Source organism: Oryctolagus cuniculus, chromosome 1, assembly GCF_964237555.1.
Source record: "Oryctolagus cuniculus chromosome 1, mOryCun1.1, whole genome shotgun sequence".
In the NCBI taxonomy this organism is placed as follows: Eukaryota; Metazoa; Chordata; class Mammalia; order Lagomorpha; family Leporidae; genus Oryctolagus; species Oryctolagus cuniculus.
In genome coordinates this window covers 140,092,017-140,117,005 of record NC_091432.1, presented here as the reverse complement: position 1 = coordinate 140,117,005, position 24,989 = coordinate 140,092,017, and the positions used below count along the sequence as shown (strand labels likewise).

The 24,989-nt window shown below is 51.3% G+C and overlaps 1 protein-coding gene across 6 annotated transcripts in view; it reads left to right on the top strand.

The window, feature by feature from the left end:
* The window catches only part of ROR2 (receptor tyrosine kinase like orphan receptor 2), a 214,122-nt gene extending 208,292 nt beyond the window's left edge, over positions 1 to 5,830 (top strand). For 3 of the 6 annotated variants that reach the window (XM_051847319.2, XM_051847302.2, XM_051847309.2), the window contains exons 8-9: positions 2,190 to 2,392; positions 3,462 to 5,830. In XM_051847319.2, coding sequence (XP_051703279.1) covers positions 2,190 to 2,392; positions 3,462 to 4,910 — 1,652 coding nt within the window. In that variant the 3' untranslated portion in view covers positions 4,911 to 5,830. The remainder of the gene's footprint in view (positions 1 to 2,189; positions 2,393 to 3,461) is intronic. The other 3 variants (XM_051847306.2, XM_051847313.2, XR_007920054.2) reach the window with 2 other exon arrangements.
* Positions 5,831 to 24,989: the final 19,159 nt, after the last annotated feature.

The following is a 24,989-nucleotide window of genomic DNA, read 5'->3' as shown; positions in this document are numbered from 1 at the left end:
GCGGCGGCCCTTGGAGGGTGAACCAATGGCAAAGGAAGACCTTTCTCTCTGTCTCTGTCTCTCACTGTCCACTCTGCCTGTCAAAAAAATAAAAATAAAAAGAAAGAAAGCAGGTCACGGCACAGCTGGAGAGGAATGCCCGTATCTCTCCCCTGCTCTGAAAAGCACAGAACATCTCATTCCTGCCGCAGACCGCAGGCAGGAACATAACGATAGTCTGATTCTATTGCAAATGATGTCCATTTAAAATTCCACCTAAAAAGAAAAAAATATAACTCCACAGCTGCTTCTGCCATCAGTTATTTCCTGTGGTCCCGTGTAACACACATGTGAAAAGGTAGGTGACTGTCAGCCTGTCACCCGTGTGACAACCGTGGGTGAGAAGGACTATGAGGCATGTTCACTTTTAAAGGCCCACGTGTCTGTGCTCCTACAGCTGTTTCCCAACAAGCGTGTGTCCCACTGGTGACTTTTTAAAAAGACTGTTAGTAGAGCAGACAATCCCGCCAGGGCCTGGCACCTTAGCACCGAGGTGTAGACTTCAGCCCTCCGCAACCCTAGTAATGAGCCGTGAACTGTGAGCTCACGCCTCCACCGCCGGGGGCTTCTGGAACATCTGCCTCCGGACCCTTTCCAGGGGGGAGCCACTGGGCAGGGCCAGGGGAGTGTTTTGTGTGTGGATGTACCAGATTTGATCTTATTTAGGGGAGGTGAGTGGGGCAAGACTGGGTCTGGGGCAGTGTGCTCTGTGCTTAGAGCGATTTAGACCTGAATGCTTGCTTTCAGAAAGCACACTGAGTGCCCCAGATGGCAGCACACTGCCCCCTGGCCCCAGGGCCATCTGAGTCCGGGGTCATTATTCGCAGGGTTAGGAAGAAAGCAGAAGCCCAGGTGGTTCCCTAGGGATAGGCAAAGGTGGCCCTCTTAGGGTCTGCGACAGCAGTCACTCGCTACAAGTCACACGGCCTGCTGTTCCAATGCAGTTGCCTTGGGGTGCTTGGGCACCCTGGGGTGGGAGGTGAGGGTGTGGAGTACCCCAGGAGTAACCAGCCCTATCCCCACTACCCATGCACCCTGCCCAGCATCTCAGGGTCAGGGTCTTCTGCTTCCCCCTGCTCTGCAGATCCTGCAGAGGGAGACAAAGCGTTGCTTTTCACTCTGCAGGAACCAAAAGGAAAAGTTGCTGCAAGCGGGACCCTTGGTGCATCTTGCTTTTCAAGCTTTCTCTGTGCCTGTTGCACACTGAATATTCCCAGTCCCAGTGCATCTTTAAATCAGATGCATTTTAAGTCACTGCCCTAAAAGAACGTGTTGTCATCATACAGAAATGCCCGAGGGGGACGTTCAAAATTGCCTGAGAAAAAGGGGACTTTCTAATCCCAGTACCAAGGTTCACTCAGCGAGGACAGGAGACAAGTGTCACTCACTGTCACTCAGCAGCTTGTCAGGAGCTGGGGAGACCTTGGTAGAAGAGAAGCAGGCAGATCATCATCTTGTTTTTCTTTTTAACATTTATCTATTTGAAAGCTCGAGTGATAGAGAGAGGGAGAAAGAGAGAAAGACCAAGAGAGAGCTTCCGTTCATTGGTTTACTCCCCAAATGGCCACAATAGCTGGGGCAGGGCCTGGCCGAATCCAGGAGCCTGGAATTGCATCCGGATCTCCCACGTGGGTGCAGGGGCCCAAGCACTCGGGCCATCCTCTGCTGCTTTCCCAGGCTCATTAGCAGGGAGCTGGATCAGAAGTGGAGCAGCCAGGCCCAGAATGAGGGTTCCAATATGGGATTCCAGCATCACAGGGCAGCGTGGCCCACTGCACCACAGCACTGGACTCCAATCACCCATTTTTCTATGGCATTCACGTGTGAAGAAAGCAAGCAGATAGAATTATTAGGAGTGTTCAGACCTGCAGAGTCCCTGTGTGTCTTATGCTGTGTCTTCCGGTGTGTTCCACGGTGGGCGGTTTGGATTAGCCCCCCCCCCCCCCCACCTTGCCCCTCTACAGTAGGATGTACATTCTTGCTGTGTTACTCTGTGACAGTCTGGGATACAGGTGGGTCCCTTAGCATCACGTATCTGATCATTCATTTGCACTCCGATGTGTGGGCTGGAGGTGGGGAGTGGGCTAGTGCAGAACTTCGGAGTTGCCAAAGGGGGTGCGTTTTCTGAAAAGGCATCTTACCGTCTGCAGGTCCCCGGGACAGCAGCAAGATGGGGATTCTATACATCCTGGTCCCGAGCATCGCCATCCCCTTGGTCATCGCCTGCCTCTTCTTCCTGGTGTGCATGTGCCGGAATAAGCAGAAGGCGTCCGGGTCTGCCCCGCAGCGCCGACAGCTGATGGCCTCGCCCAGCCAGGACATGGAAATGCCGCTCATCAGCCAGCACAAACAGGTCACTCGCCTCGCGCTCTAGGGAGGTGGCTCTTCCAGGCGTCACCTCGGGGCTTGGGTACCTGTGACCTTGGGTCTCTTCGTGGCCTTGCTGCGTAACGCGCAGTTTCACGTTGGCTTGGTTTTGCTTTGTGTAGTGTTTCGGGGGTCGGGGGATAGAACAGTAGTTTCCTAATGAAAGGTAGGGGTCCGTGCCAGTGCAGAAAGGGCGTCCCCAGGCCGAGAGTTTTTAGATGGTGGGGGTCTATGGGACGCTGACACATGGCGGAGGAGAAGAGGCACAGCCCTCGTGGGAACAGCATTTCCATGTGGCTTTGAAGGGGCCCCTGGGCTCGCTGGGCTCCTCAGCCAGGGAGGCGGCGCCTGTGTGCGTGGGCGGGGGCTGGCCAGTGACGACTTGAGTCCTTCGGGGACCAGGAGCCTCTGAGGAGGACGAGGGCCAGCCACACAGAAGGAGCAGATGGGCAGCTGAGGCTCAGAGAGACGCAGGCTGTGTGCTGCTTCTGCGTGTACCCGAGGATGGAGTTGGGGCCTGTTGGGAGAGGCTGTGAAACAGCCGGGCTGGACTCTCAATGGGACAGAGTCCTGGAAGGCAGCATGTGGTGGGGAGAGCATCCCGGGGGCCCATGAGCCAGAGGGAACTGGCTGCGACGTGGGAGTGAGAAACGGGGAGGTGGAGGAACCTGGTTAGGAGAGGCCAGAGGTAACTCCAAGGACAGCTGGTGCCCTGGTGCCCAGGCTTGGCTGTGTGTGTGCGTGTGTGTGTGTGAACACACACAGAGGGGAGGAAGTCTACAGTATCTTGGCCATATTCTGGAGAAACTTCACCTGTAGCCCGGTTGGGACTCACTGAAGGTTGCAGGCAGGAGGCAGCCTTGTGGCCTCAGGTTCATCAGAGCTGCCCGGGACAGACCAAGTCTAGGTCGGGCAGGAGCAGTGGGTCTTCTGCAGCTCTGTGGCCCTGGCACTTTGTCCCTCCTGGCCCTCCCTCTGTCCCCTACCAGTGACTGCCCAGCTCTGCTTCCAGTGCTGTAGTGACCGAAGTTTCATTCTGGGATTTTTGTTCTCAGCAGGCCAAGCTCAAAGAGATCAGCCTGTCCACGGTGAGGTTCATGGAGGAGCTGGGGGAGGACCGGTTCGGCAAAGTCTACAAGGGGCACCTGTTCGGGCCCACCCCAGGGGAGCAGACCCAGGCAGTGGCCATCAAGACGCTGAAAGACAAGGCCGAGGGGCCCCTCCGCGAGGAGTTCCGGCACGAGGCCATGCTGCGGGCCCGGCTCCAGCACCCCAACGTCATCTGTCTGCTGGGCGTGGTGACCAAGGACCAGCCCTTGAGCATGATCTTCAGCTACTGCCCGCACGGTGACCTGCATGAGTTCCTGGTCATGCGCTCGCCGCACTCGGACGTGGGCAGCACCGACGACGACCGCACCGTCAAGTCGGCCCTGGAGCCGCCCGACTTCGTGCACGTCGTGGCTCAGATCGCCGCGGGCATGGAGTTCCTGTCCAGCCACCACGTGGTCCACAAGGACCTGGCCACCCGCAACGTGCTCGTGTACGACAAGCTGGCCGTGAAGATCTCCGACCTGGGCCTCTTCCGTGAGGTCTACGCCGCCGACTACTACAAACTGATGGGTAGCTCGCTGCTGCCCATCCGCTGGATGTCCCCCGAGGCCATCATGTACGGCAAGTTCTCTATCGACTCCGACATCTGGTCCTACGGCGTGGTCCTGTGGGAGGTCTTCAGCTACGGCCTGCAGCCCTACTGCGGCTACTCCAACCAGGACGTGGTGGAGATGATCCGTAACCGGCAGGTGCTGCCCTGCCCCGACGACTGCCCGGCCTGGGTGTACGCCCTCATGATCGAGTGCTGGCACGAGTTCCCCAGCCGGCGGCCCCGCTTCAAGGACATCCACAGCCGCCTGCGCGCCTGGGGCAACCTCTCCAACTACAACAGCTCGGCGCAGACCTCGGGCGCCAGCAACACCACGCAGACCAGTTCGCTGAGCACCAGCCCCGTGAGCAACGTGAGCAACACGCGCTACGTGGGGCCCAAGCAGAAGGCCCAGCCCTTCCCGCAGCCCCAGTTCATCCCCATGAAGGGCCAGATCAGACCCATGGTGCCCGCGCCCCAGCTCTACATCCCCGTCAACGGCTACCAGCCAGTGCCTGCCTACGGGGCCTACCTGCCCAACTTCTACCCGGTGCACATCCCCATGCAGACGGCCCCGCAGCAGGTGCCCCCGCCAATGGTCCCCAAGCCCAGCTCGCACCACAGTGGCAGCGGCTCCACCAGCACGGGCTATGTCACCACGGCGCCCTCCAACACGTCCGTGGCGGACAGAGCAGCCCTGCTGTCCGAGGGCACGGAGGACACACAGAACGTCCCGGAAGACGTGGCCCAGAGCCCCGTGCAGGAAGCCGAGGAGGAGGAGGAAGGCTCCGTGCCAGAGACCGAGCTCCTAGGAGACAATGACACTCTGCAGATGGAGGAAGCGCAGGTGCAGCTGGAAGCCTGAGGATCATCATCACATGGCTGGGGGCAGGCGGGGAGGGGACCTCGACCACCTCTGGGAAGACCAGGGACCAGTGAGGCTGGTTTGCAGACTGGACGGCGTGAAACTCCGCTCCCGTCCTATCCACTCGGAGCCGGCCTGGGACATCCTGGGAAGCAGGACGCACAGTGCCCCGCCTTGCTGCCTGCGCTGATGCAGTGGTCACCAGGTTGTGCACAGGAAGTGCTTGCAAGAAAATCAGTGACTCAAATATTCTGAAGCGTTGGAAAAACAGGCCTGCAGAGGGCAGCCCAGAGGTGCCTGGCTCTTTTGAAATGGCCAGCTTCCGACCTGTTGGCTTCTCTCCACTGCCTCCTTGCCCGTGATGGTCTCAGCAGCCAAAGATTCTCGGGAACAGGAGTCTGACACCTGCCACCCGCTGGGGTTCCAGGAGAAAGGGATGTTCCCCGTATTAAGACAACACGTTGTGCCTTTAAAGAAACTGACGCAAGTTCGTATTTTTGTGAAATGGTTTTAATTATACTGCATCTGTATCTTGCCCACTTTTCTGGAAATCAAGGGAAAGTGTTTTGTGGGTTTAGAATGTTCAAAGGAAGCAATATTGTACAGAACACACTGTTGTTATTTTTTAAGAATCATGTACAGACCTTAAATGTAATTTATATGGGTTTTTTGTACGCCATTTTCATGGAAGTATTTTGATCTAAAATAATGGCTTAGTAATTTAACTGTTTACGTTGTGCGTGGTGGGATGCCATCTGGCTGTACTCTGGTTTGCTTGTCTTAGTGTAAGTGAGGTCCGTCCATTTCAGAGCCCCTGTGACACATGGGCCCACAGGTGCGCTGACTGTACCCTATGCACCTGCTCCATCCCGTTTGTAAACCCCACACCTGGTGTAGCCAATAAAGTGAAACAGAACGTCTGGTTGTCTCTGGCGGGCTGTGAGGACGTTAGGCCATGGAAGCAGCTTCCTGGGCGAGGAGGTGACCTGCTGCCTGGTGATTGTGGTGCGTTTTGGGGGTTCACACAGGACTGGCACCTCCCCGCTAATCTGACGCACACTGGCAGAAAATGACGGAAATACCTTCCCTTGCTTTGCTTTGCTGAGGTTTCATGCGTGAGCTCATTGTGGAGGATGTGAAGGTGGCTGTTGGTTTTCAACCTGTCTCCCTGCCTGAGGTCCCAGGACCCCGACACATTTAGACCTGGAGCCTGGTACTTCCCACGGCCCTGGAGCAAGGCCGAGGTGCAGGGAGGAGCGCGAGAGAGTGGGCCTCCGGGGCTGCCTGCATCCCCTGCACCATCTGCAGTGCAGCCAGCTGGGCCAGAGTGCACCTCGGGGTTTGGGGTAGGGGGAGCCGTACCCCAGCCGCAACTTAGATGAGCCCTAGAGGTGCTGCTGCTAGCCAGAGAGTGTCTGGGGCCGCCCCTCACAGCACAAAGGCAGGTGCTCCGTGTTCACTGGAGTGGGGCCAGGCGAGGCTAAGCTGTGAGTGTGCTCCAGGTAAATCGGCAGGCCCTTAGCGTGCGTCAGCACCTGCTGCAGGGCCCGCACCGCCCTCCCGGCTCCTGTCTGACTCTGCAGGGCTGGAGGCCCCAGAACATGCATTTCTCTTTTCTTTTTTTTTAAGATTTATTTTTTAATTTGAAAGAATTACAGAGAGAGAGAGAGGTAGAGACAGAGAGAGAGGTTTTCATCCGCTGGTTCACTCCCCAGATGGCTGCAACAGCTGGAGCTGCACTGATCCCAAACCAGGAGCCAGGAGCTTCTTCTGGGTCTCCAACATGGGTGCAGGGGCCCAAGGACTTGGGCCATCTTCTGCTGCTTTCCCAGGCCACAGCAGAGAGCTGGATCGGAAGAGGAGCAGCCGGGACTAGAACCGGCGCCCACATGGATGCCAGTGCTTCAGGCCAGGGCTGTAACCTGCTGCGCCACAGCACCGACCCAATCTTTTCTTTAAAAAGATTTACTTCTTATTTATTTGAAAAGTAGAGTTAAGAGAGAGAGAAGGAGAGGCAGAATGAGGTCTTCCATCTGCTGTTTCACTCTCCATATGGCCACAACAGCTGAAGTTAGGCTGATCCAAATCCAGGAGCCAGGAGCTTCTTCTGGATTTTCCACATGGGTGCAGGGGCCCAAGCACTTGGACCATCTTCTACTGCTTTCCCTGGTGCATTAGCAGGGAGCTGGATCAGAAGCAGAGCAGTCGGGACTCAAACTGGTGCCCTTGTAGGATGCAGCACTGCAGACGGCGGCTTAACCCACTGCAGCACAGCGTCGGCCCCCAGAACATTCATTTCTAATAGGTACCTGCCGTTGCTGTGGCGTTGGCCAGACTACTTTGACCTCTTAGGACAGGAGACCAGCCAAGGTGATGTGCGCCACCCGCTGACTTCACTACACAAGTTAAAGTATGCGGCTGGTGCACCTGGCGCCTCTGGGGCCAGCTCTGAGCGGGGGTGAGAGGCGAGTCAGGCCAAGGTCCCCTCTGGGAGTGGGTCTTGTGTGTCAGGTCCCTGTCCCATTTCCAAGCCTGGGCACTTTGTCAAGCAAAGAGGTTCTGGAGGTCCGAGGCCTGGCATCGCCATTGGCTCAGCTCTGGGAAGGACTCCTGGTTGATGGTGTCACAGCGGCAGGGATTCAGGGGCTGGACCACCCTCTCAGGAACTCACCAGGGTCCCACTGGAGCCACGTGGGTCCCTTCCAAAGGCAGTGCCCACAATGAGCTGGTGACCCCCACCTGGCCCTATCATCTCAAGTCTATCACACTGGGCATCAAGATCCCAACAGGTAAACTTCTTCGAGGCACATTCAAGGTACATCCAGAGCAAACCATAACAGTCATCAAACTGGGCCTGACTGTTCACATCACTCTGAACTTGAGGTTCATCATCGGAGAAGCCGTAGTTTCTCACCCACTGCAAAGGTCCGTAGCTGAGCCCCTATGGGGAAAAAAAAGCCAGAGTAATGAGAGGAAAGCATAGCATTTTAAAAGATTCATTTATTTGCAAGAGAGAGAGCGAGCCTCCAGCTGCTGGTTCACTCCCCAGATGGTTGCAGTGGCCAGGGTTGGGCCGTCCTAGCTGCATTTGCAGGCACAGTATCAGGGTGTGGATCAGAAGCAGAACAGCCAGGACTCCAACTGAGCTCCCATATGGGATGTCAGTGTCACCGGCCTTGCCACACCAGCCCCAAATCCACGCTCTGTGCTGTTTTATAAAGACCACACAGGCACGCAGAAGGGCAGTCGGACAAAGGTGTGACCAAATAGTAACGACCGGAGGACCCAGCGAGACCCATTTGTTCAGCTTTTTCTGTGTCCCTGTGTCTTCAGGAGCAAGGGCACCCCCTTTCTCTGGGAGTAAAGAGGGGGTCTTATGGCCTGCGTCAGCCCAGAAGGGCAGTTTCCTGCAGTGCAAGGTGCCATCTTGGGGTAGGGCGTCCCGCCCATCACCACCCACTCAGCAGAGCACTGCTCCCAGGAGGCATTGCCCACACACAAATGATCCCACGCTTCCGGGTGCATCCTGAAGTGCATCCTGGGACAAGGGTTAGGAGCCGGCCTCGAGGCCCTGTGCCAGCCAGCGTGGCCCACATTGCGTATCGCGGGAGCTCGGGGTTCAGTGGCGTGACTTCTCATTTCCACTGATGTGAAAGAGGAACTGAACAGTTCATCTCTAATTTGGTCCACCTGGTGGTTTAACTGCTGTGCTGTGACCTGAGAGTGAAAAATGGGAAATAGCCCTCGGGCTGCCTCTCCCGCGGGCACTGTCAGGGGAGCCGGCCTCTGCTGCCTCCGTGGCTTCAGCTGCCCGTCGCTGGGCCCCAGTGAGAACGAGATGCTCCTGGCCAGGGAGCGCACCGCAGGGCTGCCACCGCCGAGGCCCTGCAGAAAAACCCTGCAAGGTGTTTTTAACATGGGGGAGATTTGGGTTTGGGGGATTTCTTTCTCGGCTAAATATAACATCTGCTTGGTACTGCTTGTTCTCATTGTAAAAGTGTGGTGCATCTTGAGAAAGATTACTGAGCTTTTAAAGTTGCTGCCATTGGACAGCTCTGGCTTCATCGGGATGTTCCAGGACAACTGATTAGAAGCAGGTGAATGTCCCCATTCACACCCACGAAACAGGAATCCAGGAATTCAGTGGAATCGAGGGGCTGAAGTTTATTTGTTTATTTTATTGACTTCATTTTATTTGAAAAGCAGAGACAAAGAAAGATCTTTCATCTGCTGGTCACTTTCCAAATGCACACAACACCTAGGGCTGGGCCGGGCCGAAGCTGGGAGCCAGGAACGCAGTCTGAGTTTGCTATATACAGGGTGAGAGGGTCCCAGCTACTGGAACCATCTCCTGCTGCCTTCCTGGGTGCACCTTGCCAGGAAGCTGGCATTGAAGCAGGTTGCCTGGGTTAACACCAGCATTTCAATGTGGGATGCAGGCATCCCATGCTGTGCCTTAACCAGTGCACCCAGTGTGCCTCCATGCATGGACTTCTAGTCCAGCCATAGGAAACCAAAAAGTACCTTTTACACACTGTACATTTGTTTTTATTAACAGTCATTGTCAAAACCAGTGTCAGATTACTGGATATAGATTTCTGTACTAAATTAGGACATGCGACTAAATATTCCACTATACAGCAGCTTCCAGCCACCTCAGGAGACTCCCACGGAGTAAATCTTGGGATTGACTTCAACCTCCCAGTTCAACGTTTGCAGCTCTTGTTTGCACAGTGGGTGGTTTTCCAGCGATGCTTGGAACAAATCTCACACAAGCATCGCTCCCAGCGAATGCTTCTTACAGGAACACCAGGAACGCTTCAAATCTTTTTTTTCACATGAACTTTTAAAAAGGGGTTTGTGTCCAAGTGAACTCACTCCCAGTGGTGTCTCTGCACTGGCAGCCACAGCCAGTCCATGCAGACTGTCTAGGGTCACCCTGTCCCCACCCCCATCATTACCCAAAGTAGCAGGGACCGTATTTTCCCCCTGTTCTTGGTGAGTGTCCAGTAACTGGCTCCCAAGATAAGACAATAATGCTTTATTTAGGGAAAGAAAGCCTGGGTTTGGGTTTGTCTGATGCCAGCTACAAAGGACAAAAGCCCAGTGGCCAGATGTTCAGGCTAGAGCCACAGGGTCTGTCCAGTATTGTATGCCTTTCCAGTTTCCCTTCTGTTTATCAAACAGCCCAAATGTAGCTCAAACACCAGGTGAACTTCCAGCCCTCCGTTGCCCACTGCCCCGTTTCAAGTAACTGCATTTGTCTCTTGGGGGTCTCCTCAGACTTCCCTTAGGTATTTGTAAGTAAATGAACCTTCAGGTCCATCTAGGACCCCAGGTGTTTTTGCACAGATGGTCACTGCCTGGCTTCTGTCACTGACCAGGGCGTCCCAACTGTCTCAGCTCTGTAGTGATCCTTGGTGGGGACGGGTCCTACTTGGCTTGACACATCTCATATCTAGCCTTGGCCTGGCTTCACTCCATTGTTGTCATAAGCAATGCTTGTGGAGAGCGTGCACTTACCTTGTGACACAGACATGTGTCTGTTGGGGACATTCCTAGAAGTGGTCTGTTTTTTAAAAAAATTATTTGTTTATCTGAAAGAGCCACCACAAGAAAGACAGAAAGAAAGTGAGATTTTCTATCTGCTGGGGTTTACTACTCAAGTGGCCACAACAGCCAGGGCTGAGCCAGGCTGAGCCAGGCTGAAGCCAGGAGCTTTATCCAGGTCTCCCACGTACTTGGGCCATCTTTTGGTGCTTTCCCCAGACCATTAGAAGGGAGCTGGATCAAAAGTAGAGCAGCCAGGGCCGGCACCGCGGCTCAGTAGGCTATTCCTCTGCCTGCGGTGCCAGCACACCGGGTTCTAGTCCCAGTTGGGGTGCCGGATTCTGTCCCGGTTGCTCCTCTTCCAGTCCAGCTCTCTGCTATGGCCCAGGAAGGCAGTGGAAGATGGTCCAAGTCCTTGGGCTCCTGCACCCACGTGGGAGACCCAGAAGAAGCTCCTGGCTCCTGGCTTCGGGTCAGCACAGCTCCTGCCGTTGTGGCCACCTCCTCCCCATGGTGGGCTCTTTACTGGAAAGCAGCCCTTTTTTTGAGGAATGTGAGCCAATCGTAGCCAGTGAGAATGCAGAACCATAGAACTGCATTAAGAAAATTCACCCTTTCAGCTCCTTCAGATCAGGCTACAGGAGCCAGGAGACTGACATTTCGCAAATTGTCTGTTACTGTTGGGGAAGGGTCCTACTGTTCTATGACCTCCATTCTCAAGGCTGCACAAAGCCTTTCCCACAGGCAATGCAAAGGTAGTGCTAAGCCGGGATCCTCGATTCACATTTCACATGCGCCAGTGCCTGAGCGACTGTTACGGGGGGGGGGGGGGGGGGAGCTGGCCCTCAGAGCTGCAGGGAGCAGGCGGCCATGGGACCCTTGCCAGTCTGGCCACGATCTTGTTCGACTTTGCTGATTCACCGCTCCCTCTCACTCACCCCAGGATCCCGCGTGGCATCTGTAGCAAGGCGCTGGTTCTGGGGCCCATGGCAAGCTCAGTCCGTTCCTGCAGGTGGACTTTGGGGGTCCTTGGTCGCCGGCTGTTACAAAGGATGGAGTCACCACTTAACACTTTATTGAGCCATTATTTATTTGCATAAAATTCACTCAATATGGGGGCCAGCGTTGTGGCATAGCTGCTTCCTACAATGCCAAGTATCCCTTATCAGAGCGCCAGGTCAAGTCCCAGCTGCTCTGCTTCTAATCCAGCTCCTTGTTAATGCGCCTGGGAGAGCAGCAGAAGATGGCCCAAGTGCTTGGGTCCCTGTCACCCATATGGAAGACCGAGATGGGGTGCTGGGCTATTGGATTCAGCCTGCCCAGCCCCTCCTGTTAAGCCATTGAGGAGTGAACCAGCAGATGTAAGATGTCTTTCTCACTCTCTCTGTCACCCTACCTTTCAGATAAAGAAAATAAAACTTTTTAAAAAATCCATACTGGGACCAGCACTGTGGCATAGTAGGCTAAGCCTCTGCCTGCAGTGCCAGCATCCTATATGGGCACTGGTTCGGGTCCTGGCTGCTCCACTTCTGATCCAGCTCTCTGCTATGGCCTGGGATAGCAGTAGAAGGTGACCCAAGTCCTTGGGCCCCTGCACCTGCATGGGAGACCCAGAAGAAGCTCCAGGCTCCTGGCTTCGGATAAGCCCAGCTCCAGCTGTTGCGGCCATTTGGGGAGTGAACCAGTGGATAGAAGACCTTTCTCTGTCTCTCCCTCTGTCTGTCTGTAACTCTACCTCTCAAATAAATAAATCTTAAAAAAAAAAAAAAACACCTCACACCATGCTAAGTAGGAGTCAAGAATCTATAATACACTTCCGAAGTGTTCAGATTCCATGGTAGTCTAACTTTAGAACCCACCCTCACCCCAGAAAGATGTCTCACATCTGTCAGTCCCAGGCTGCCAGCTCTCCCTTCCATCTCTGTGGATTCGTCTTTTCTGGACACTTCATGTAAGTGGGATTACACAGGGGTGGGGTTTTGCTTCTAGCTTCTTTTTTTTTCTTTTCTTTTTTCTTTTTCTTTCTTTTTTTCGACAGGCAGTTAGACAGTGAGAGAGAGAGACAGAGAGAAAGGTCTTCCTTCCGTTGGTTCACCCCCCAAGTGGCCAGCGCTGCGCTGATCCGAAGGCAGGAGCCAGGTGCTTCCTCCTGGTCTCCCATGCGGGTGCAGGGGCTCAAGCACCTGGGCCATCCTCCACTGCCTTCCCGGGCTACAGCAGAGAGCTGGACCAGAAGAGGAGCAACCGGGACCAGAACCTGGCACCCATATGGGATGCTGGCACCACAGGCGGAGGATTAACCAAGTGAGCCACGGTGCCGGCCCCGCGAATCATCTACTTTTAAGGATACCCAAAGAAAGTCTCACTGAGATGAAAAGATTTCAGTTGCAGGGCCACTCCTGTGAATTGTTGGTTAATTCTCACTGAAGGTCCTTCATTTACGTGTTCATGCAGTCATCCCATAAATGTGTATCGGACATGTGCTGTCGGCTGCGTTCTGTGCTGACCACCACGGGATGCCCCCCCAACTCCCTACAAGGTAAGTTATAACAGGACGCGCCTTCCAAAGGGAGCTGTGTCTGCTGTTCAGGGACCAGCCAGCGCCTGGCTGGGACACCCGACAAGGACCACGCTCCCACCATCACATCCCTGCCTTTGCCAGGCACAGAGGACGGAAGGCTGCCCCTTCCCCGGCACCCTGGGCCATCTGGTACCCGTATGCTAGAGCTTGTGACTGGGAGTGTCTGGAGTTGTTCTTGGGAGGTTTAGGGCAGGAAAGGGGGTGATCCCCGTCCCATCCCACATAAAGGCCAACCCCACCATCCCAGATCAGCAAAGATGGCAAAATTTATTTGATCACAGTTTTAGGTGAAACAGGAACCTTCAGACTGAAGACTTAAAGGTGAATAATCCAGTTCTTAAAAGACTTACTTATTTATTTATTTGAAAGGCAGAGCTGAGAGAGGGAGGCGGGGGGGGGGGGAGAAAGAGAGAGATTGCTCAGTTTTCCATCTGTTGGTTCACTGCCCAAATGGTCACAACAGCCAGGGCTGGGCCAGGCTGAAGCCAGGAGCCAGGAACTCCATTTGCCACTCCTTCCTAGATGGCAGGGACTCAAGCATTTGGGCCGTCTCCTGCTGCTTTCCCAGGAGCTGCCTTCCCAGGGAGCTGGCTTGGAAACAGAGCAGCCAGGACTCAAACTGGTGCTCTGATATGGGATGCCAAAGATGCAGGCAGTGGCTTAACCCATTGCAATACAATGCTGGCCCCTGGATGATCTGTCTCTACGCTTAGGTTGCATGGAGCACGAACAGCCCTATAAGGAGTAGACTTTGACCCCAAGGGGTCGGTGCAATGGTAAGAGACACAGGGAACACAGGCACGCCTGTCTGTTCCGTTTCTTCCCAGGTCTCTGTGTGGTACGTCTTCTTCTGGGTGTGGGCCAGGACACCTCAGAAATGGGTGTCTTGGGACCCTACTCTCAGACCCGCTCACTCTAACTCAGACAGGTGCGAGGACATTATTAGAGTGACATCTTGAGGTTTGAGGGCTGGTGTTGGGGAAGGGCTGTGGTTTCTGCTGAGGGATGCTGCTTTTGGGAGAGTGGGCGGCTTGAGCGGCCCAGGGCAGGAGACGGCCGGGTGCCTACCTCACACTGGGGCACCGCTGCCTTTCCCTTATCACTCCTGAGCCCCAGCAGAGACAGTGCGCTCCCTGCCTCTGAAGATCCGAAACTTTGCTTGCTTGCAGGACACCACAGCAGGGACTCCACCCTGAGGTCCATGGGCTGCCTGGGAACTTGGGTGGGGAAACACATCCCACTTTTATTTTCATTAACTTTTAACTGAAATAGAGCATTTCCTCTTATTTTATAGGTAGAGGGAAAAACCCCCAAGAGGTGTTACGGGTACACGTGGTTGGTGCCAGCACAAACCGGCAATTTTCATGCCTTCTGACAGTGGGGGGCTGACACCACAAAGCTCTGTTTCTCCTGACCCTCCTGCAAACTCCACCTCCCCCTCCCGTCGCCCTGGACTCTGGCTGTTGAGTGAGGCAATACAAAAGCACCCCCATTACATCACACTCTGGTTCCTTGAATGGCTGGAGAATTTCAATAGAGATGTTTTGTTTGTAACTTGAGTGTTTGATTTTCTGCATTGAAAAGCTATCCTGAGGGGCTGGCATTGTGGCCCAGCATGTTAAGCTGCTGCCTGCAATGCCAGCATCCCAAAAGGATATCTGTTTGAGTCCCGGCTGCTCCACTTCTGATCCAGCTCCCTGCTAATGGCCTGGGAAAGCAGTAGATAATGAGCCAAGTGCTTGGGCCCCTGCCACCCATGTGGGAGACCTGGATGAAGCTCCTGGCTCCAACCTGGCCCAGCTCTGGCTATTGCCATTTGGGGAGTGAACCAATGGGTGGATCTCTCTCTCTCTCTCTCTCTCTCTCTCTCTCCTTCCCTCCCTCCCTCCCTCCCTCTCTCTGTAACTCTGCCTTTTAAACAAGTGCAACAAGGCATCCAAATGCAAAGGGGTCTGAGATGCAGAATTCAGGAGCCATTCTTAATGGCCTGTGTTCTTCAGCGACTACACCTGCCAAGCCCAAATCTGTCCCTGTCCAGGATGGGACTCTTTTCCTCACTCTGCCCAACCTTCATCTGTTCTGGTTCCACCTGCTAACATGGCTGCCATCCTTCCAACTCCTCCCAAGCCCCAGAGAGCACGTGCTTCCACCTGGTTGTGCTGGCCTCTCCTCCTTGCACCCTCCCTCCTGTCTACCTGCACCTGCCTTCTCCTCACCTGTACCTGGCCCTCCCACCTCCTCATCTGCACCTGCCTCTTGTCCCCGCACTGCTACCTCTCCTCCCCACCTGCACCTGCCTCCTCCCCCTGTCTGTTTGGGTGCAGGTGAGATGGAGGGGTGCAGTGCCAGGCAGGCACGAATACCTTCTGTGCCTGACATTTCTCTCTCTGTTTTGCAAAGTGCATGCACGAAGCACGTGGCTCCATGCAAAAGCGGAACAACGCTTACTGGCCAAACGGAAGCACAAACTGGTTCAAACTTTTCTGAAGAAACTCTGAATACTGCCGTTTCTGTCCTCACTTTTGTGCTTCAGCCTGTCCATATGCCTGCAGGCTCCTGCGGACAGAGACTGTTGTGGTGACTTCCAGCCATAACCCTCTGGCGGAGTTAGACACGCAGCTGCGGAGGCGCCTCCTGCAAGGCGGTGGTCTCTGGAAGCTGAAAAGTGCTTTTTATTTTATTTATTTTATTTATTTTATTTTTTTAAAAAAGATTTATTTGAAAGTCAGAGTTACACACACACACACACACACACACACACAGAGGTCTTCCATCCAACAGTTCACTCCCCAATAGGCTGCAACAGCCGGAGCTGCGCCTATCTGAAGCCAGGAGCCAGGAGCTTCTTTAGGGTCTCTCACGTAGGTGCAGGGGCCCAAGGACTTGGGCCATCTTCTACTGCAGAGAGCTGGATCAGAAGTGGAACAGCCGGGACTTGAACTGGCGCCCATATGGGATGCCGGCGCTTCAGGCTAGGGCATTAACCCGCTGAGCCACAGCGCCGGCTGCAATGCTTTTTCTCTCTTCTTTGCATTCAGGTAAATGTTCAAGTTTTAATTATTACCCAGTAAGGGTAAACTTCTAGTTGCTTAAAATACTTTCCAGTGTGGATTTCATTAGCTTAATATCAGTGTTACGTTTCTTTCCCACAAAATGCCGTTGGCCATGTTTATTTTATGAGAGGAAGTGATGCGACAAGAGCTGGCTTTATTATGGAGGTTTCATCGCTGAATAGTCCTTGCACATATTATATTCCTTGAATAAATGTCATTCACTTCATTACCGCTTGGGGACATTTTTTTTGCTAGAGTGTCTTAGTATTTACAAAAAACCAGTCTCTTCCCAATAAGAGCGAGAGAAGGAGAGGGCTTGTTAGAGAAGCTGTTTTCAATGCATTGTGTGGCTAACTCCGTTACTCAGAGCGGCACTTATGGATTTAATTGTGGATGAAATGCTCTGTCCCAAATGCAAAGAGGCAACGTTACAGGCCGGGCCACGAGATCCCCTCCAGATACTCCCCAAGCCGATCCAGCGTGAAAGTATTAGATTAATTTGGATGACAGATGCCGATCTCCGCCTGCTGTGTGCCTGCTGCTATTCCGGGAACACGGACGCGATGGAGACTCCACACACACACGCACACACACACACTCACAGGCACTGCAAACAGGGCACGGGGCATGGGGTTAAAGGGTAACTTCACTTTGGTGTGCAAATGTTTTGAAAGCTAAAAGGCTTTCATAAATTTCTTGGAAAATGCAAATAGGGAAAAAACTTCATTTTTTGCATCAAAGTAAACCTATCGTTTGATGCCATTTCTCTCTCTCTCTCTTTTAAAAAGACTTATTTATTTGAAAGGCAGAGTAACAAACAAAGAGAGAGAAGAAAGACTGAGAGACCAAGAGAAATCTTTCATCTGCTGGTTCACTCCCCAAATGGCCGCAACAGCCAGGACCGGGCCAGGCCAAAGCCAGGAGTCTGGAACTCTACCCCGGTTTCCTGGTGGCTGGCAGGGGCCCATGTGCTTGGGCCATCTTCCACTGTATCTGGGAGCCAGATCAGAATGGAGCGGTGGGAATGCCAACTGGCACTCCAACCTGGGATGCTGGCACCATAGGCAGCAGCTTCACTCTGCTGTGCCACCAAGCCGGCCCCTCCCATGGACTTTTTTTTAAAGTCCCTCATACATTCTACAACATCATGATGCTCAGTTCCGTGGGGAAAATTTAGCCAGCTGAGGGAGATTCTTCTGCCTCGGTGTGCAGAATTTAAATCACCCAGGGGGGTCCTCTCTGTTTAGTCACCAAATGCGCCTTTAAAAAACACGGGGATTATGAATCTAGAAAAAGATCTTCCAAGCTGCTTTCGTTCCTGAGCGCAGTGATGGTTCCTCGCCCCGCTTTCGGTGGAAAGAAAAATGTGCCAGTTGCACCCCCACGGCCAAGAGAGAGGGACATGGAATGGGGGAAAGCACTCTCACCGCTAAGGATGTGGGACCCCAGGGGTCCAGCTTGCAGGGTTGTCAGGACCCCAGGAATGGGTGAGAGGAGAAGTGGTGTGAACAGTTTGCAGCTGTGTGGGGATAGGAAACTCACCCTCACCCGTGTGATTGGCTGTGAGCCCTGCCAGCGACAGCTGAGGTAGGACTGGTCCCCAACCCTGGGTGTGTGTGTGGGGGGGGGGGGGCTCAGGCTGCGTCAGGCCATGCGGCTGCACACAGAAGAGAAGGGACTCTGGGAAGGGTCACTGGCTCATTCACCGAGTTCCTTAGCCCCCCCCGCCACTAGCTGTCTCCTCCCCTAAAAATGATTTTTGCTCCCAGGCAAAATAAAGGTGCGAGCAGTAGCATGGGGTGCCAATTTAAAAGGGGGTACACAGATAAGTCAGGGGAGGACTGTGGGTGCTGAGGAATCCTGGGCGTGCGCCCTGTGCCTGAAGGGTTCCTGCACCTGTGAAGGTGCGTGGCAGGAGGCGGGGTCGCCAGGGCTCGGCTCCTCCCTCGTGGTCACGGTGGGCCTCTGTGAGAAGCTGTCAGAGGCCAGAGGTCTGCTGACTTCCTGGCTGTGTCTTTGTGGGGTGCGGGCCTAAATCAGGGCCAGGTGGCAATTCTGTGCCCCCCCCCCCCCCGTGCTGCTGACCTGCCCCTCGCTCAGGTGTCTGAACACTTCCAAGTCCAGGTCAGGACAGGGGGTGGTCAGGACCCAAGACGCCGATCTCTCCCTTGTCTTTCCTTGGAGGAATGTGACCAAGAAAACTGGGGGAAGAAATCAAGAGAAAGAACAGCATGGGCTCCTCCTCCTCCACAGCTGCCCTGAAGCCTCGAGACAGCCTGAGCCATTGCACATCACACTCTACCCCCCATGTACACACGTGTACCTCCCCACTCACATATACACCATACGCCATGCATAAACACACCCACATGCACACACACGTGTACTCACATACACACATGCCACATGCCACACACCACATACACGCACACCATATACTGTGCACACACCACATCTCTCATACACCAAACTCAAAACACATACTCCGCTAGCGCCGTGGCTCACTAGGCTAATCCTCCGCCTTGCGGCGCCGGCACACTGGGTTCTAGTCCCAGTCGGGGCGCCGGATTCTGTCCCAGTTGCCCCTCTTCCAGGCCAGCTCTCTGCTGTGGCCAGGGAGTGCAGTGGAGGATGGCCCAAGTGCTTGGGCCCTGCACCCCACGGGAGACCAGGAGAAGCACCTGGCTCCTGCCTTCAGATCAGCGCGGTGCGCCGGCTGCGGTGGCCATTAGAGGGTGAACCAAGGGCAAAAAGGAAGACCTTTCTCTCTGTCTCTCTCTCTCAGTGTCCACTCTGCCTGTCAAAAAAAAAAAAAAAAAAAAAAACCACATACTCCCATACACAAACACATACATTCACATACATAACACATGTTATGCACACACTGCATGCCAAATGTGCATCACATATACCACACACAACACACCAAAACCCACACATACACTGCATGTACCTACATGCCACAGAGTACACGTAATCATCAAACATACTTCAAATCTACACACTACACATACCACCAACATACAACACACAGCAAACTGCTCACATCACACAGCAGACACCCCCATGTGTGCATCCAACATGCACGTGTCATGCAAATACATACACACATGTGTCTCCTTTTACCTTGAGGACCACAGTTCTTTGTGCATTGCTGTTATTTTTTTAAAATCTTCAAGGTGAGCTTCTCATAAATAAAGATTCACCTCTAGAGTTTTTAAGCATTTAGACTCTTTCTTTTTCTTTTCTTTCTTTCTTTCTTTTTTTTTTTTTTTGACAGGCAGAGTTAGACAGTGAGAGAGAGACAGAGAGAAAGGTCTTCCTTCTGTTGGTTCACCCCCCAAATGGTCGCTATAGCCAGAGCTGCACCGATCCGAAGCCAGGAGCCAGGTGCTTCTTCCAGGTCTCCCACAAGAGTGCAGGGGCCCAAGCACTTGGCCATCTTCTACTGCTTTCTTAGGCCACCAGTAGGGAGTTGAACTGGAAGTGGAGCAGCCAGGACTTTAACCAGAGCCCATATGGATGCCGGTACCGTAGGCCGCAGCTTTACCCGCTATGCCACAGTGCTGGCCCCCTGGAATATGCTTTAAATGGACAATGGGAGAGCGGGAGCTCAGGTGAGTCAGTGGAGGTGACTGACAGAGGGCAGAAGCCGTGGTCCCTAGGAGACCCATCTCGGTCTTCTAACTAACCAGTGTTCACCAAAATCAGATTAGTGCCCTGCCATGCAGGCCTAACAAACAGTAATAGCAACCTTGGCAAAGAAATACGTAAAGCAACAGCTCCAAGGGTAGAAAGCTGCTGTGGGGGCGTTAAATGCATCTTTCAGAAGCTGAAAGAGCAAATCAGGAAGACCTAAGCTAGCATTCTGGTTTTAATAACACAACCTCTCAGCTTGAGCTACCAGACCCAGGCTGAGAACACTGGTCTCAATGCATAGTGTAGTTTTTCTTATGCCATTTTCAGTAATCAATCATGTACTTGACAGCAAGGTTAACCTTACTAAACTCTCCAAAGTCGACATTTCACAAGCCATCTTCCCCGATCAGAATTCCACAGAACTGGATATGACCAGAAAAGTACTTGGAGATTAACAAACACTCTTCTCCAGCAAGCTCCGGATCACAAATAAATAAAAAATAAATGCATGGTACCTAGGAATCAATACAACCATGAGATCTGGTTAAAGCTGCATTCTGAGGAACAATTAGAGCTTAACCATTATTTGTTACTAAAAAATGGATACACAGAACAAGCACAATTCAGAGTCAAGCGTGAACTAGAGCCCAATTCCCACCCTCCTGTCCACACGGCTGGGACATCAGCTTCCAGAGCCTTCAAAGCTTCCCCAGTATTTCTTTTTTAAACTTATTTTATTTATTTCAAAAGCAGAGTATAGAGAAAGAGGGAGCAAGAGATCGTCCATCTACTGGTTCACTCCCCAAATGCCTGCAACAGGCAGGACTGGGCCATTCTGAAGTCAGGAGCCTGGAACTCCATCTGGGTCTCCCACATGGGTGACAGGGACCCAGGTATTTGCACCATCCTGTAGCTGGGATCTGGACCTGAAGCAGAGCAGCCAGGACTGGTACGGGTGCTCCCACATGGGGTGCTGGTGTTGCAAGCAGCAGCTTAACTCATGCACCAAAACACTGGCCCCTTCCCCCATTCTGAAGTCTCTTCTGAAACCCACTCCCACTCTTCCCTTCTCTCTGACATCCTTCCTCAGCCTTGATCCAACCTTTCCCTTATGCAGTGTTCTCTGTCTGCTGATAAGTTGCTAATCCAGTATTAAGTGAATGTGTTTTACTTTACTGTTTGTCACCATCTTCTGACGTTAATTAGTAATTAGGAACTGCTTTCCTGGTTACTTCAGCAAGACTGAAGAATAGATTCTTTGCTTGTATACCCCTTACAATAATTTCACCTCCATCCATAGACTAAGGTATCTTCATGGGGGTTTTTGGGATACAAGTCAAAGGGTACAAGAACCAGGTAGCTCTCAAGACCAAGGAGGGATTTTGGAGAAGGTAGGCCACTGCCCAGGTGGAAGGCTTGCAACTGTGATCTCAGCTACAGACCTAAAAATAGTTCCATCCCCTTATAGACTCACTGCACCTCCATTTTCCTTTATTCTGTTCCCAGACCATCTGCCAATGGACCTGGCCGGAGCCATGCTTGCTCATTCCTGCTGTTGCAAGTCCACTGACTTCAGTTCAACTGTCGGCCCTGAAACAGCCCTGTAATCTGCCTCAGGCCCTCACAACCATAATTTGGAAGTGCTGTTCCTTTCCCAGGGACCTAGAGGGAGACATACCCACCATTTATCCTAGAGGGAGGCCTGCCAACCTCAGCACGACTGCAGATAATAAAGCAATCCTGTGACTTAGCTCCAGTCCCACTCAGCCATGGTCTGGGCACAGTCCTGGCCACCCAGAGACCCGGTAGGAAGTACACTTGTCCATACCTTCTGAGGCATAGCTACAGACCTCATTTTTTTTTGTCTGTGCACCTGAAACACTCCTGTGATGTGGTCCAGGGCCAGTCCTGCCCACCAAGGGAATTGTCCAGTGACATCCTTGGAGGGATGGACCTGGCAGGACCCTCACCCATCCACACATTTGGTGACAGACCCACTGAGGACCCACTGTGAAACCTTAACTGAACTGCTGGCCCAGTTCCAGGCCTATCAACCAAGATCCTACAGGCAGTCCCATATTCCCAAGGACCAAGAAGGACCGATGTTTATTGCAGGCTATGATGACAGGCCTGCCAATCATTGACCTCACTGTGGACCCAGCAGTAGACACATGGCCTGGATCCAACCCTGCACAACTGTGACATCTGTAGCAATCCTATTGGCCTGAGGACCTGACAGGAGGAGGTCATTACCTGCCAAATCCAGTCTGGAAAGACTGGAAAAAGGGTTCCCTCCTTCAGGTGCACAGACACCAACTAAAAGATGCATGATCATGATGAATCAGACAGACATGACACTATAAAGAAAACTGATGAAGTTCCAGTAACCAATCCAAAAGAACTAGAGATGTACAAATTGTAGATCCTGCAATGAATTGTAATCATCTTAAAGATGCTAAGTGAGATGTAAGAAAACATAAACAGAAAATGCAAAAAATCAGGAAAAAAACCCACAAACAAAATCAGGAGTTTAATTAAAAAAATATGGAAACCATAACAAAAAGAACCAAACAGAAATCTTGGACTGAATAATACAATGGCAGAACTGAGAAATTTGGTAGAGAGCTTCAACAGCAGACTCATATGCAGAAGAGAGAATTAACAAATTCAAGGACAGGTAATTTGAAATTAGCCAGTTCAAGGAACAACAAGAGTAAAAAAAATTGAAGCCTATAAGACACCATCAAACAAACTAATATATAACATTATGGGATTTCTAGAAGGAGAAGAAAGAGGCAGAAATCTTATTTAAAGAAATAATATTTGAAGACTTATCAAATCTTGAGCATGATACGGACATCTGGATTTGTAAAGCCCAAAGTCTGCAAGCAAGAAATCCAAGGAAATTATCCGGAGATACATTAGAGTCCAATATAAAAAATAGAGGACAGAGCATTTTGAAAGTAGCACGATAAAAATGACTTGTCACATACCAAGGAATCTTCATAAGGCTATCAGAAGATTTCTCAGCAGAAACTCTATGTCAGCAGAGAGTGGGATGATGCACTTAAAGAAAAAGATTTCCAACTAAGAATATTACCACAAACAAAGCTGTCTTGCTCATTACCACCAGGTCTGCCTTTAAATATATGCTAATGTTAAAATGAAGGAACACTGATTAGTAACAGGAAAACATATTGCATGTATAAAACTCAAGGATAAAGGCAAGTAGTTGTATATAGTCAAGTTAAAAATGCTGTGCTGGTAATGTATAAATCCTTTTTAACACTGTATAAAAGCTAAGAATGTTAAAATACCCATATCTACAAAAATCTATTAGTGGGTACACAATATAAAATAAATAAAGTGTGACATCAGTAGCATAAAATATGTGTGGTGGAAAAAGTTAAAATGTAAGGTTTTGGTATGCAATTGAGGTTGTTGTCAGCTAGTATACACTGCAGTGTTGTGTGTAGGCCTCATGATAACAACAAGCAAAAAGCCTCTGGTAGACACTCAAATGTTGAAAATAAAGAGGCTGAAGCATACCACTACAAAAAGTCATTGAACCATGGAGGAAGGCAGCAAGAAGGGAAGGAAGAAGTACAAAAAATCAGAAAGCAATTAATAAAAAGGCAACAGCTGGGGTCGGCGCTGTGGTGTAGCGGGTTAACGACCTGGTCTGAAGCACCAGGTTGGGCGCAGCTTGGAGACCCGGCTGCTCCACTTCCAATCCAGCTCTCTGCAATGGTCTGAAAAGCAGTGGAGGATGGCCCAAGTCCTTGGGCCCCTGCACCCATGTGGGAGACCTGGAAGAAGCTCCTGGCTTTGGATTGGCACAGCTCCGGATGTTGTGGCCAACTGGGGAGTGAACCAGCAGAGAGAAGCTCTCGCTCTCTCTCTCTCTCTGGTTCTCCTCTCTCTGTTTAACTCTGACTTTCAAATGGCAACAGCAAGCCCTTACGTATCGATAATTCTTTTAACTGTAAATGGATAAATTCTCCAAGCAAAAGACACAGAGTGCTTCCACAGGAAAAAATAAAACCCAACATGCTTTCTACAAGAGATAGACTTCTGTTTTAAGTACACACATAGGCTGGAAGTGAAGGGGTAGAGAAAGATATTCCATAGAAATGCTATCCCAAACGCACCAAGAGTGGTGATACTTATATCAGACTTTCCATCAAAATCTGTCACAAGAAAAAAAAAAGATCACCATTTAATGATAAACAGGTCAATTCATTAAAAAGATATCATATTTGTAAATATAAATGCACCAAATATTTGGCATCTAAATATATAAAACATTTCAACATGACTGAAGAGAGAAATATACAGTAGTACAACAATAGTGGAGGACTTCAATATTCCACTTCAACTATGAGTAAGTCACCTAGACAGAAAATCAATAAGGAAACAGTATACTTTAATAAGATGATATAGGCCAAAGGACCTAGAACAGTCCACCCAATAGTAAAACATTTCCATAACATTCCACCCAATAGTAGCAGAATCCATAGTCTTCCCAGACACACAGGAAATATTCTCTACGATAGATGACATGTTAGGCTATAGAACAAGTCTTAACACACATAGAAGACTGAAATCAAATATTCTTTCTGCCCATTATGACATGAAACTAGAAATCAGTAATGGGAAAAATTGGGAAATTTACAAATATATGGAAATTAAGCAATACTGTCCTAAACAAACAATAGGTCAAAGAATAACTCAGAAGGGCAACAAAAAATATCTTGAAACAACAGAAATGGAGACATGACATACCAAAACTGATGGGATACAGCGAAAGTAGTTCTAGGAGGAAAGTTTATAGCATAAATCCCTACATTAAAAAAAGAAGAACTCAAACCATCTAACTTTATAGCCCTCAAGGACCTAAAAAGGGGGAACCAACGAAACACAGTATTAGAAGAAGAGAGGGAATGTTAAAGATTAGGGCAGAAGGTTAGAGACTAGAATGACATTCAAAAAGATCAACACAACTAACTTGGTTTTCTAAAAAGATAAAATTGGAAAATCTTTAGCTATACTCATCAAGACAGAGAGGACTCAAATAAATAATAAGTAGAAGAGGAGACATTAACAACTGATACCACTGAAATGCAACAGACCATAAGAGACTATTATGAATAATAATATGCTAACAAGTTGTGTAAACAAGAAGAAATGGGTAAAGACCTAGACACAAGTGAAGGCACTTCAAAAAGCTCATGAAAAACAAAATCAAAAAATAAG